This window comes from Ovis aries, chromosome X, assembly GCF_016772045.2.
Source record: "Ovis aries strain OAR_USU_Benz2616 breed Rambouillet chromosome X, ARS-UI_Ramb_v3.0, whole genome shotgun sequence".
NCBI classification, from domain to species: domain Eukaryota; kingdom Metazoa; phylum Chordata; class Mammalia; order Artiodactyla; family Bovidae; genus Ovis; species Ovis aries.
In genome coordinates, this window is record NC_056080.1 from 29,398,373 (window position 1) to 29,410,835 (window position 12,463).

The 12,463-nt window shown below is 45.9% G+C and overlaps 1 protein-coding gene across 1 annotated transcript; it reads left to right on the forward strand.

Annotated features, from left to right (window-relative positions):
* The first annotated feature begins 628 nt into the window (after positions 1 to 628).
* LOC114111721 (melanoma-associated antigen B2-like) lies at positions 629 to 2,218 on the forward strand. Its single transcript, XM_027963532.2, has 2 exons — positions 629 to 1,695; positions 2,032 to 2,218. The coding sequence occupies exons 1-2, from the start codon at positions 629 to 631 to the stop codon at positions 2,216 to 2,218; spliced, it is 1,254 nt and encodes a 417-aa protein (XP_027819333.1).
* The last annotated feature ends 10,245 nt before the right edge of the window (positions 2,219 to 12,463 follow it).

A 12,463-nucleotide genomic window follows, 5' to 3' on the forward strand; every position in this document is an offset into this window, starting at 1 on the left:
ACCTTCTTTACTGTTTTATACGAACTCTCCGGGAGGGGAAATATCTAGTCTGAAGGTGAAGACAGCAGCCTGCAAATGGATAATGGTGCCCAACATTTTAAGGAGCCAAGGTAAGGACCTTGCATGATGATCCCAATGAACTCAGGATAGAAAAGACCCTAATGAGCTCTCAGCACTGGTTATCTATCTCCTGACAGGGAGGTGGACTGAGGCATCCCTTCACTTATCTCTGGATCATGGGGATGTCTAAAGTGTCTGCATCAGTGTAGCACAGGGAAGAGTGCCAAGGCTCCGCCAGGGCTTGACGTGATAATACTGAAGTAGAACTTAGAAAACGCCACTGCTGGCACCTGCTGTCACCTGAGTAAATCCAAAGCAGGGCTGAGAGGTCGCAGAGGAAAAGAAAGGCATCTATTCTTCCTCTGTGGGATTGTGTGGGGAAAGGCTGAGCAGGAAAACAGGAGCCTTGTGGGTTCCTAGGGCAGTGTCCGAGGCGGCCTTTGATTAAGCCAGTGCACAATCTCCCTGTTTTAAGGTGCTCATATCACCTCATTCTCCATCCTCCAGGTGCCCCAACCTCCTGTCTATTGGCCCAGACTCCTGCCTGCGGTCCCTGACCACAGCCATCATGCCTCGTGGGCAGAAGAGTAGGCACCGTGCTCGTGAGAAACGTCGCCAGGCCCGGGCTGAGACCCAGGGTCTTCATGATCAGGCTACCACATCTGGGGAGGAAGAGACCACCTCCTCCTCCCCTCCTGATTCAGAGAGCGGTCCCTCAAGCTCCTCTGCTGCTGGCATCTCCAAGGGGCCTCAGGGAGCCCAAGGCACCACCAGTGCTGCTGCAGGTGCTGTACGCAAAAGATCTGGTGTCAGGCATGCAGCACCCTCGAGATCTGGTGTAGGTGCCGAGGGCCAAGTTCAGGAAGGGGAAAATTCCTCCCAGGCCTCAGCTGCTGCTGAGAGCTCTCATATAGATCTTCTGACCTGGAAGGCAGAGGTGTTGGTACAGTACATGCTGTGTAAGTATAAGATGAGGGCGCTCATTAAGAGGTCTGAAATGCTGAAGGCAGTCACTAGAAGGTACAGGGAGCAATTCCCTGAGATCCTTAGTCGGGCCTCTGAGCGCATGGAGCTGGTGTTTGGCCTGGTGCTGAAGGAAGTCAGGCCCAACAGTCACTGCTATACCCTGGTGAGCAACCTAGATCTCAGCGACAGTGAGTCTATGAGAGGTGACTGGGGGCTGCCAAAGAATGGTCTTCTGATGCCTCTGCTGGGTGTCATCTACCTGAATGGCAACCATGCCCCTGAGGAGAAGATCTGGAAGTTCCTGAATATGCTGGGCATCCATGATGGAAGAAGTCACTTCATCTTTGGAGAGCCCAGGAAGCTCATCACAGAAGATCTGGTGCGAGAAGGGTATCTGGAGTACCGCCAGGTGCCCGGCAGTGATCCCCCTCGCTATGAGTTCCTGTGGGGTCCTAAATTGCTGACAGAAACCAGCAAGATGAAGGTCTTGCAGTTTTTGGCAAAGGTCAAGGATTCGGGTCATACTGCCTTCCTGTCACAATATGAAGATGCTTGGAGAGAGGAGGTAGAGAGCACCGGAGACAGAGGTGCGGCCAGGGCTGGCCCTTCTGCCTCACTCAGGCCTGGCACTGCTGCCTCAGCCGCTGCTGGCCCTTCTCCTTCGACCAAGCCTTTCATTGCTGCCTCAGCCGCTGCTGGCCCTTCTGCTTCGACCAAGCCTGGCATTGCTGCCTCAGCCGCTGCTGGCCCTTCTGCTTCGGCCAGGCTTGGCACTGCTGCCTCAGCCGCTGCTGGCCTGTCTGCCTCACTCAGGCCTGGCACTGCTGCCTCAGCCGCTGCTGGCCCTTCTGCTTCAGCCCGGCCTGGCACTGCTGCCTCAGCCGCTGCTGGCCCTTCTGCTTCGACCAAGCCTTGCATTGCTGCCTCAGCCGCTGCTGGCCCTTCTGCTTCGACCAAGCCTTGCATTGCTGCCTCAGCCGCTGCTGGCCCTTCCACTTCAACCAGGCCTGGCAGTGCTGCCTCAGCCGCTGCTGGCCCTTCTGCTTCAACCAAGCCTGGCACTGCTGCCTCAGCCACTGCTCGCCCTTCTGCTTCAGCCCGGCCTAGCACTGCTGCCTCAGCCGCTGCTGGCCCTTCTGCTTCGGCCACTGCGCGCCCCAGGGCCAAATCCAGCCGCTCATCTCGCCCTTAGTTAGGTCTGAAGCCCATTGTGCACTTTGTCGGTGGAGAAGCCTGTCAATCTGTGTTCCTGATCCGCATCAATAACTTGTTGACTTTATTTCCCCCAATTTTCAGTTCTTAAAATTTTTCAACAGAAAGGCCATTTAGAGTCATGATGTAAGTATGTGAATAACATGGGTCACACACAGTTTGCTGTTTGTCAAATTTAGGAGCAAAAATTTTGTTTTCTCAAATAAATATTGGAAATCCTCACATCACCTTTGTGATCCAGGGTGAGAATAACATCACTTAAGGATAAGAGTGTCCTTAGAAATGCAAAAAACACCACGCTAATAGAGGCTCAGAACATTAATACATTGTTAGGGAGATAGCTGAAATTTCTACAGTTTTTGGCTTGCTTTACTCTCTGGTTAATCTCCCTCTTTGTAAATGTAAAAGAGACATACTTGCCTCTGCTTATGCTTTATGGTTTTCAAGAATTTTTGAGAATATAAATTACAGCAAATGACTTATTCGTGGCTCTTCTTTTACACAACCATTGAGAACCTGCTCTTCAGACGTCTTCATGCTTGTACTGGTGATGTTTAGTCAAAAGAAGTCCTAGCCTCTGTGCATTCATGATAGTTTCCCAGAGATGCTGTCATTCTATGGAAGAGGCTGAGATAGTCTCTACTTCAAGAAGAACAAGAAAGAAGCAGGGTAAAGAGGGGTCGGAGAGAACATATTACTTTGGTTTCATTGCTTAGCTGAATTTTGGCTGATTTGGGAGGTTGGGTCTTTTCTTTTCCCACTTGGAACGCTTCATAGTTTCTGACATCTGATAGATTGAAAAAAGATCCAGCTGATGTAACATCTGAGGTCAAGACAATCATAGTAATAACTGCTGTTGCTCCTAATGTCTCAATAGAGACAGGCGCCGTGACAGAAGCTTTCCATAAATACCTATATTCCACCAATCTGACAAGAAAGGGCTTATCAAACTTATTTCACAATGGAGAGCCCAAGGCTCATAGAGTTTGGTTTTGTGCTGAAATAGGTAAGGCTGGTAAATGACAGCAGGCAATAGACTCCTGCTCTGAACTACTTTGGCACTCATACTGTTGTTCTCCCCCCCAACGTGAGACATGCCCTGGTCTTTTTTTTTTAAACAAGTACTTTTAGCATTTGACATTTCTTTGTTTATTTTTATTTATTTATTTATTTATCTGTGCTGGATCTTAGTTGCTGCATGTGTGGTCTAGTTCCCTGACCAGGGATCAAACCTGGGCCCCCTGCACTGGGAGCCTGGAGTCCTAGCCATTGGACCACCAGGAAAGTCCCCACCCTGTATCTTTTATTTCAGTGCTTTTCTCAGGACTCCATAATTTGTCCCAGGTGATAGAAAAGATTGCCCTTGTGCTCAAGCTACTGGATCAAAATGTGTAGCCAGTGCAGTAAGAATGCCAGGTATCCTTAACCAAAGATATGTATCCCTTACTCACTACTCATAGATAAATGAAAAAAACAATATTCAGGGACAGTATAAGCGTGTACACTGGCCATGTTGGATAACCTCTGAAGACCAAGGAGTCTCCATGTCATCCTTACAGTCTCTTCCCTGGAGAAAGTAAACCTATCAGAACAGAAGTGACATGAGAATCTTCACCTGGCTGAGGAGATAGATTGATCTACTTTTTTCTCTCTAAAGGACTACCACCTGTCCTGGGACTTCTGCCTTGGACTATAGCTTCTCCATCTCCCATCACTCCTGGGACAGGGACCCATTCTCTGTAGCACTGCAGAGCAAACATAGCTGAAGAGTTTGTAGAGACGTGGAATTTCCCCAAAGGCCTTTAATCCAAGACACAGAAAGCAAGACCCCCATGTAGGAGGGTTGAGGAGAGCAAGACACAAGAATATGGGGGATGGTGGTGACTGGGACAAGACTCCCTTCTGATCTCAGACACAAAGGAATTCAGAACTTTTAGGCTTAGCCTATTAGCATAGCCTCAGTTATTCTTCAGGCTTCTCGGAGACCTAAGAAACTTGGTCTTGGCGCAGAGTTCTGAGGTTGGTAGGGAGAATCAATCTCTCAGAAATGATGGTGATTAACCTGAATGAGCGTGATGGCAAGACCCATCCAGAAAAGTAGGATCCTTAAGACATGTCCTCATTGGCAAGCCCATGAAGTCCAGAACTATCTGGGCTGCTGTGCTTAACACTTTCAACTCAGGTCCTGGGAAGGTGGGGACATTGGGAATCTGCAGAGAATAGAGCCCCAAGAAGGGCGCAGAGTCAAAGTGAGGACCCAGGGTGTGGACACGAAGCACCTCAATCCACAGCCAACAGGGCTGCACTTAGTCCCTCCTCTCCAGCTAGCCCTGGGAGGCACAGGTAAGTGCTGCCCAAGTCAAGGGCCACCTGACTTCTGCCTGGAGGGTTTCAAGGAGACGACCTTGGTTTATAGGCTGGCTCTTCATCAGAGAGTGGAAATCCCAGGCATGACATTTGTACAGTCCTCTATGAAGTGTGTGGCAGCCAACTACCCCATTACAGATAAATTCTCAGAAAGTCCTGCAAATGTGATGGGCCCTGGGAGGGAACAGGCAGGGCTTTCAGACTAGGTTTATCCCTTATTTTCTGAAGGCGATTGGCCTTAGGGCTTTAAAGTCCTTGGGCTAATGGAGGGAGCCTGTATGAGCTGAGGAAGGGTACCCAGTTCCTAACAGGAGTCAACTGATGATACAGACTGACAGCGAAGGATCCCTCCCGGAAAGAATGGGGCTACAGAGGGCACTGTCCCTGTTGTCGGGCCTGAGACTGTGCCACCTGGGCCGGGTGACGTGGTGAGCTCTCCTCCCTTCCTCCCAGAGGATCACATGGAGGTAAGGAACCTCATCCTGATCAAAGGGAGCAGCCGAAGCTCAGCAGAAGGATGATTTCCACATTGTGCCAGAAGTCAAAGTAAGGACTCTGAAGACTTGAGAAGACCACCCGCCTCAAAACAGGGGGCAGAACATCGTCCTTCCACTACTGTTAGCCTCAGAAGACCATGGCCTGTGGTGGCCCTATGAGGCAAACTCCTCTTCTTCCTCAGGGATCAGGGAATTAGTGGCCTGGGTGGAGAAGCTTTAAGGCAAGTCAGGGAATGTTTCCAGGTGGGGAATGTTTCCAAGACGGTGAGGACAGCAAAGAACGTGGGAACACATATACCAGGATGGCCACACAGTATGTTCCCTACTCTCAGCCCAGAAGGCCTCAGGCAGTTTCACCAGGCCAAGGGGCCCTTCAGCTCTGACCGAGGAGTAGCAGGAAAGTTAGGGTTTTGGTCTGATGGTGGTGTTCCCATGTCAACAGAAGGGGGAGTCTTGGGCTTGGCTGAGAGTCAATTTTGGACCCTGGTTTGGGACCTTGAGAAGAACCGTCTGTCATTCTCAAGGATGTTGCCATAGTGTTCATTCTTGTGAGACTATGGATAGGGGTGGCTAGATAAGGCTGCCTTATTTCCTCTTCCAGTCTCACAGGGAGGTATCGGTCTTACTATGAGGAGATAGGCCTCAGGTCAAGAAGGAGGGGATTCCCCAGGCCCCACCAGAAGTCAAATTGTGAAGCCCGAGCAGAAACTGTGGGTCTACTCATCCCTGAATAGAGGGGACAAAGGAGAGTCATGCCCTACCCTTTGATGTCACTTCTAGAAAGCTCAGGGGAAGACTGTCAGGCAGGGCTCTCCCTCACTTCTTTATACCAGGCCGCCGCCTTCTTCTTGAATTGCTAAGTCACGTCTGACTCTTTTGTGACTTCATGGACTGTAGCCCGCCAGGCTCCTTTGTCCATGGGATATGGCAAGGAAGAATTCTAGGGTGGGTTGCCATTTCCTCTTCCAGGGGATCTTCCTGACCCAGAGACTGAGTCTGCATCTCCTGCAGCTCCTGTATCACAGGTGGATCCTTTACTGCTGAGCCACCAGGGAAACCCCATATTAGGCCTAAGGGAGATGAGATCTTCGCAGGAATGGGCAGCCACCAGTCATGAGAAGGGAGGGTCATGGTGCCTGCCAGGCTCTGTGGCAGATGCTTTACAGTTACCACCACATGCCAGCAGTCCTTCCAGACAGGGCTTGTCAAACTCCCTTCACAGTTAAAGAACCCAAGGCACTCTCAGAGAGTTTACCGATATGACAAACTTTTCCATGGCTGTTTAAGTGACAGGGATGGTCATAGGCCCTTGATCTGAGTTAGTCTAAAGCTCACCCTCTCACTCCTGCAAGCCTGATCTGACTTGTGCCCTTACTTCCCTTTTTATTCTCATTACTGTGAAATGTATGAAGCATTAAGAAGAGGGACTCTCAGGTCAAACTATTATATTGTAATCCATAGCCAGAGCAATAATAATAATAACGCCAAAATAAATATGACATATGAAGAGAGGAAAAAAGAGATAGTATTTGCTGACAATAGGATCATCTGCCCACACATATGAGGGTTCAAACATCTTAAAAGCTCTGAAAGTTTTCAGTTTCAGATAAGCTTATAAGATCAGGAGGGGACTCAAAAAACTCATCTCACAGCCATTCCTTTGTATAAAAGAAATCTATTAGATCTAAAATATAAAGGTTATTGATTAGAACAGAGGTTGCCTGAGAAGTCTGGCTGAAGGAGAGAAGGGACAGGTTACCACGTTTTGTTTCTCTCACAGGTCTCTACCTGGGCCCCCTTACTTATGCCATGGATTTCCTATCTCTTATCACTGCTAGGACAGGGATTCCTTCTCTGCAAGGTCTGCAGGAGAGAAAGTACTCAGAGCCTTCCAGGGATGTGGCATTTCCCAAGAAGGCTTTAATCAAAGGGGCAAGGACCTTTAGGAAGACACCCATGCAACTGGACTGAGGAATGCAACAGCCCAGAATATGAGGTGTAAGAAGGCTTCGGGCAGAGCTCTCAAGCTGAGCATCTCTTTTCTCTGTTGTCTCAGTACAGTCGTCAGGGACTTGAGACCTTTGGTCTAAGGAGGGCAATCTCAGGTCAGAGTAGCAACTGTCAAACCTATATGTGAGGCCCCTTAAAAAGAAGTGAAAGAGATAGCCACCCACAACCACTGGGGTTCTATAGCGTCCACTTCGTGCTGTCAGCCCTGGGAGGTCCTGAATTCCATCATCGGATGAAGTAGAGAGAGGCCTCGAGAGCTGAGAGAGACAGAGCGCTACTGCCATGGGCCAGGCACGTTGCAGAACCAAGTCCGCCAGCTCCTCCCACATAGTGACATCCAGGGCAGATCCTTCATCTTGAGGTTGAAAAGAGAAGTAAGTTTTCCAAGTAATTGAGTGCCAAGGTGGATCTGAAGGGAGCACATTTTATGTCTTTTTTTGTTCTTGCTTGACCTGGGTAACTGGGAGATGTATCTTTTTCTGTATAGGGCTTTCTTTCTGGCACTATTGGAATACGCTTCTTGTAACTGAAGGTTAATTTGACTTCCATTTTTGTGTTTATGAACAAAGTATATCCCATTTATTGCTGTATTTCAGTATAAGCACAAAGGTGTTTATATTGAATCAGAAATTCTTGAATCTCCTTTTGTGGTTCAGAACAAGATGACATGACAAGAGAATTGGGAGTTTCTTGCCAATGATAACGGACAGTGAGTGAAATTGTTCATATCAGGAAATTAAAAAAAAAAGTCTTGTCTGTGTGGCATCTGGAATAGAGGGGAGCAGGAATTCCTAGCCCCTGTTTCCCCTCTGCAGCCCAGATTTTAAAAGTATATAAGTAGCAAAATAACCTTTATAGAAGGTCCAGAATCCAATTAAAAAATTCAAGTACCACAGGGAAGCATAAAACTTAGATCAGCTGCACCTGTATTGGTAAGAACAACACACACAGAGAGACATGGATCATGAATAGCACTATGCAACAATGATGAACAGTTTCTATACTAAACTGTTTTCTCAAAAACTGTGATCACCAATGGTTCACAGCTATTTCTTACTCTGTTAGGTTCGATACTGTAGACTTTGAATAACACAATAGGACTCATGTGAAGTGCCGCTAGTGGTGCTGGACGTGCTCTCAAGAAGCAGAGAGAAGTCATGACATTATACAAAAAGGTTGGATTGCTCGTTGTATACTGGTTTGGATCTGCAGTCGTGGTTGCCACCATTTCAAGATGAATGAATCCAGCATTACGACTACTGTAAGAAAAAGAAAATGAAATTTATGAAGCCATCACTGCAGCTACTCCAGCAGGTGTGAAAATCTTGTGCTTTTAGTGAAATACGTTTTTATCTTGTATTGAAGATACAGCTTGTATGTGGGTACAGGATTACTATAAGCAAGGCATATCTATAGACTCTAGCATGATTGAAGAAAAAGCAAAGGCATTATAACAACCTAAAGCCAAAGTGGGGGAGGGATCTAAAGCTGGAAAAGTTAATGCCAGCAAAGGATGATCTGATAATTTCAGAAAGAGGTTTGACTTCAAAATATCTAAATGATAGGGGAAGCAGCTTTTGCAAACAAGAGGCAACAGGTGGTTTCCCATATGTCATTAAGAAAATCACTGGGTATTAATTTTGTATCCTGCAACTTTACCAATTCATTGATGAGCTCTAGTAGTTTTCTCGCAGCAACTTTAGGCTTTTGTATGTCTAGTATCATGTCATCTGCAAACAGTGCCAGTTTCACTTCTTTTCCAACTTGGATTCCTTTTCTTTCTTCTCTCCTCTGATTGTCACGGCTAGGACTTCTGAAATCTTGTTGAGTAAAAGTGGAGAAAATGGGCATCTTTGAACTTTTCATATTAAGTGAAGTCAGACAAAGACAAATGTCACATCACTCAGATGTGGAAATATAATTTTTAAAAATGATAGAAATAAACTTATTTACAAAATAGAAAAAGAGTGTACAGATATCAAAAATGAACCTATGCTTCAGTTCAGTTCAGTTCATTTCATTCGCTCAGTCGTGTCCGACTCTTTGTGACCCCATGAATCACAGCACGCCAGGCCTCCCTGTTCATCACCAACTCCCGGAGTTCACTCAGACTCACGTCCATCGAGTCCGTGATGCCATCCAGGCATCTCATCCTCGGTCGTCCCCTTCTCCTTCTGCCCCCAATCCCTCCCAGCATCAGGGTTTTTACCAATGAGTCAACTCTTCTCATGAGGTGGCCAAAGTACTGGAGTTTCAGCTTTAGCATCATTCCTTCCAAAGAAATCCCAGGGTTGATCTCCTTCAGAATGGACTGGTTGGATCTCCTTGCAGTCCAAGGGACTCTCAACAGTCTTCTCCAACACCACAGTTCAAAAGCATTACCAAGGAGGAAACATGGCAGGGAGGAATAAATCAGAAGCTTGGGATGAAAGTATAAACAGAACTGCATTTAAGATAGATAGCCAACAAGGATCTATTGTATAGAACAGGAAAGTCAACGATCTGTGATAACTTATATGAGGAAAGATTCTCGAAAAGGATGCATACATGTATATGAATAACAAATCACTTTGCAGTGCACGTGAAACTAACACAAGATTGTAAATCAAATACACTCCAATAAAATTGAAAACAGAAAATCACTGAGGAGAAAGGACATCTGTCTGGACAGGTTTTAAGGTAGATGACAGTGCCCTATTCTGGACGAAATGCCACAAAGTACACTCACTGGTGAGGAAGGAAAATGAGCTCCAGGATTTGAGACAGAAAGAGAGAGGCTATTTTATGCTTTTGTGCAATGCCGTCAGATTTTTGTGCAAATGATCAGGACTCCCCTAACCTATAGAGCTGCTAACCCTGAGCTTTAAAGGGAAATGATAAACATCATCTGCCAGTGTTTCAGTTGTACAGCAAGAAGGCTGGACAGCAGGAACCCTTTGGGGGGATTGGTTTCATCCGTGCTTCGTCCCTGGATGCAGAAAGTACCTTGCCAGTTAGGGACCGCCTTTTACAATTCTTTTGATACTGGACAATCTTTGGCCACCCAGAACCCTGTGAGTTCAACACTGAAGGCGTCAAAGTGTCTCCTTTCCCCGAAACACAACATCTCTAAGTCAGCCTATGGATCAGAGGGTCAAAGGGACCTTTAAAGCTCATTACACATGGGACTCTATGGAAATGATTGTCAGTGCTATGGAAGAGAACCCTGATAGAACATCATGAAGTCTGGAAGGATTACACGACTGAAGATGCAATTGTTGTTACAGGAAAAAAAAAAAAAAAAAACCATGAAAGTCCCAAACAATCAATTGCTGCTTAAAAAACTGTTCAGGTGTTGTGCATGCCTTCTCAGGATTGGGGACAGAGTCAGCTAAGGAAATCATGAAAGAGATGGTGGATATAGCATGAAAAGGTGGGAGGGGTGAAGAGTCCCAAAATATGGGTCTTGGAAATATCCAAGAGCTAGCAGACCCTACAGCAGAGGAATTAACAGAATACGACTTGGTGGAGATGAGTAGTTCCGAACCAGAGCTGGATGATGAGGGAGAAGACCTAGAAGCAGCAGTGCCAGAAAACCAACAGACATTGCACAGTCTGGCAGAAGCGTTTGAGTTCTCAAGACTGCTTTGACTCTTGTATGGCATGGACCCTTCTGTGATATGGGCACGGAAACAAAAGCAAATGGTGGAAGGAGGACTGATAACACAGAGAAACGTTTTTAGAGAAATGAAAAAGCAGAACCTTCAGACAGAAATTACAATGCATTTCCATAAAGGAACCCTGAGTGTGCCTGCTTCCCCTGCCTCCCCTTCCACCTCCTCTGCTCTTCCATCTCTGCCACTCAGCAAGGTCAAGCCCTCCTCTTCCTCCTCCTCAGCCTCCTCAGCAAGAAGGTGTCAGGAAGGAAGACCTTCATGACGATCCACTTCCACTCAATGAGTAGTAAATACTCACTGTGCCATACCGGTGGTAATCTTATCTGTTGGGTATGTGTGTGAGTGTCTTAGTGCTAAGAGCTAATAACTGCAGGCAAGGACTGTATGAGGTGTTCTGTGTCACCATCTTCCTCATCACCACCAGCTAAGTATTCATCATGTAGAACATTGCGTGCAAGACTTGTATTGAAATGGATAGCCTACCATTGCATAGGCAGAAGCTGAGTGACATTTAATATAAAATTAATAATGTTTATATTCTGTTTTATAATTTTGCTTTCAAAGAATTATATTACCATGCACTGTCCCATCTCTCTCTTGTGAATGGATAAACTGCACATCAGCCTATCCTCACAGGTAAGTGTTTTTTCTTAAAGTAACAATGTTTCCAGTACTTTATTATAAATATGACTGAAATAGTGTAGGATAGAAAACTTTTTAGTGATCCATTCATTACAATATGCTTGGCTACCACGAAGCAATCCTATCAGTTACACTAGGCTACTATATAGCAATCATATTGCTGCTTCTTCGTTATCGATGCTTGAATCATTATACCTGTAACTAACTATGGATTGCTTTTCACATTATTTTTTCATTGTTGATATTTAGTGTTTTGTATCTATAGTCTTTCGTGTCATATAAGGCAACATAGATGTATGTACTGACAGACAATTCTTGCAAATGCATGCTGTAAACTGCAATATTGATAAGTACAGTACTGTGAATATATTTTCTCTTCAGATTTTCTTAATAACATTGTGTTTTGTCTAGCTTACATTATTGTAAGAATACAATAGCTAAAACTTATAGCTACGTCAACTAGAAAGAAAGGAATACATTAAGGTTGTATATTGTCACCCTGCTTATTTAACCTATATGCAGAGACACAGTTGTAAAGAACAGACTTTTGGACTCTGTGGGAGAGGGAGAGGGTCGGATGATTTGGGAGAATGTCATTGAAACATGTACACTATCATGTAAGAAACGAGTCGCTAGTCTAGGTTTGATACAGGATACAGGATGCTTGGGGCTGGTGCACTGGGATTACCCAGAGGGATGATATGGGGAGGGTGGTGGGAGGAGGGGTTCAGGGTTGGGAACTCATGTACACCTGTTGTGGGTCCATGACAATGTATGGCAAAACCAATACAGTATTGTAAAGTCAAAAAATTAAAAAAAAAAAAAAGAATACAGCTGAGTAATACTCCATTGTGTATATGTACCACAGCTTTCTTATTCATTCATCTGCTGATGGACGTCTAGGTTGTTTCCATGTCCCGGCTATTATAAACAGTGCTGCGATGAACATGTTGTGGGGAGGGAGGTGGGAGGAGGGTTCAAGTTTGGGATCACATGTACACCCGTGGTGTATTCATGTCAATGTATGGCAAAACCAGTACAGTACTGTAAAGT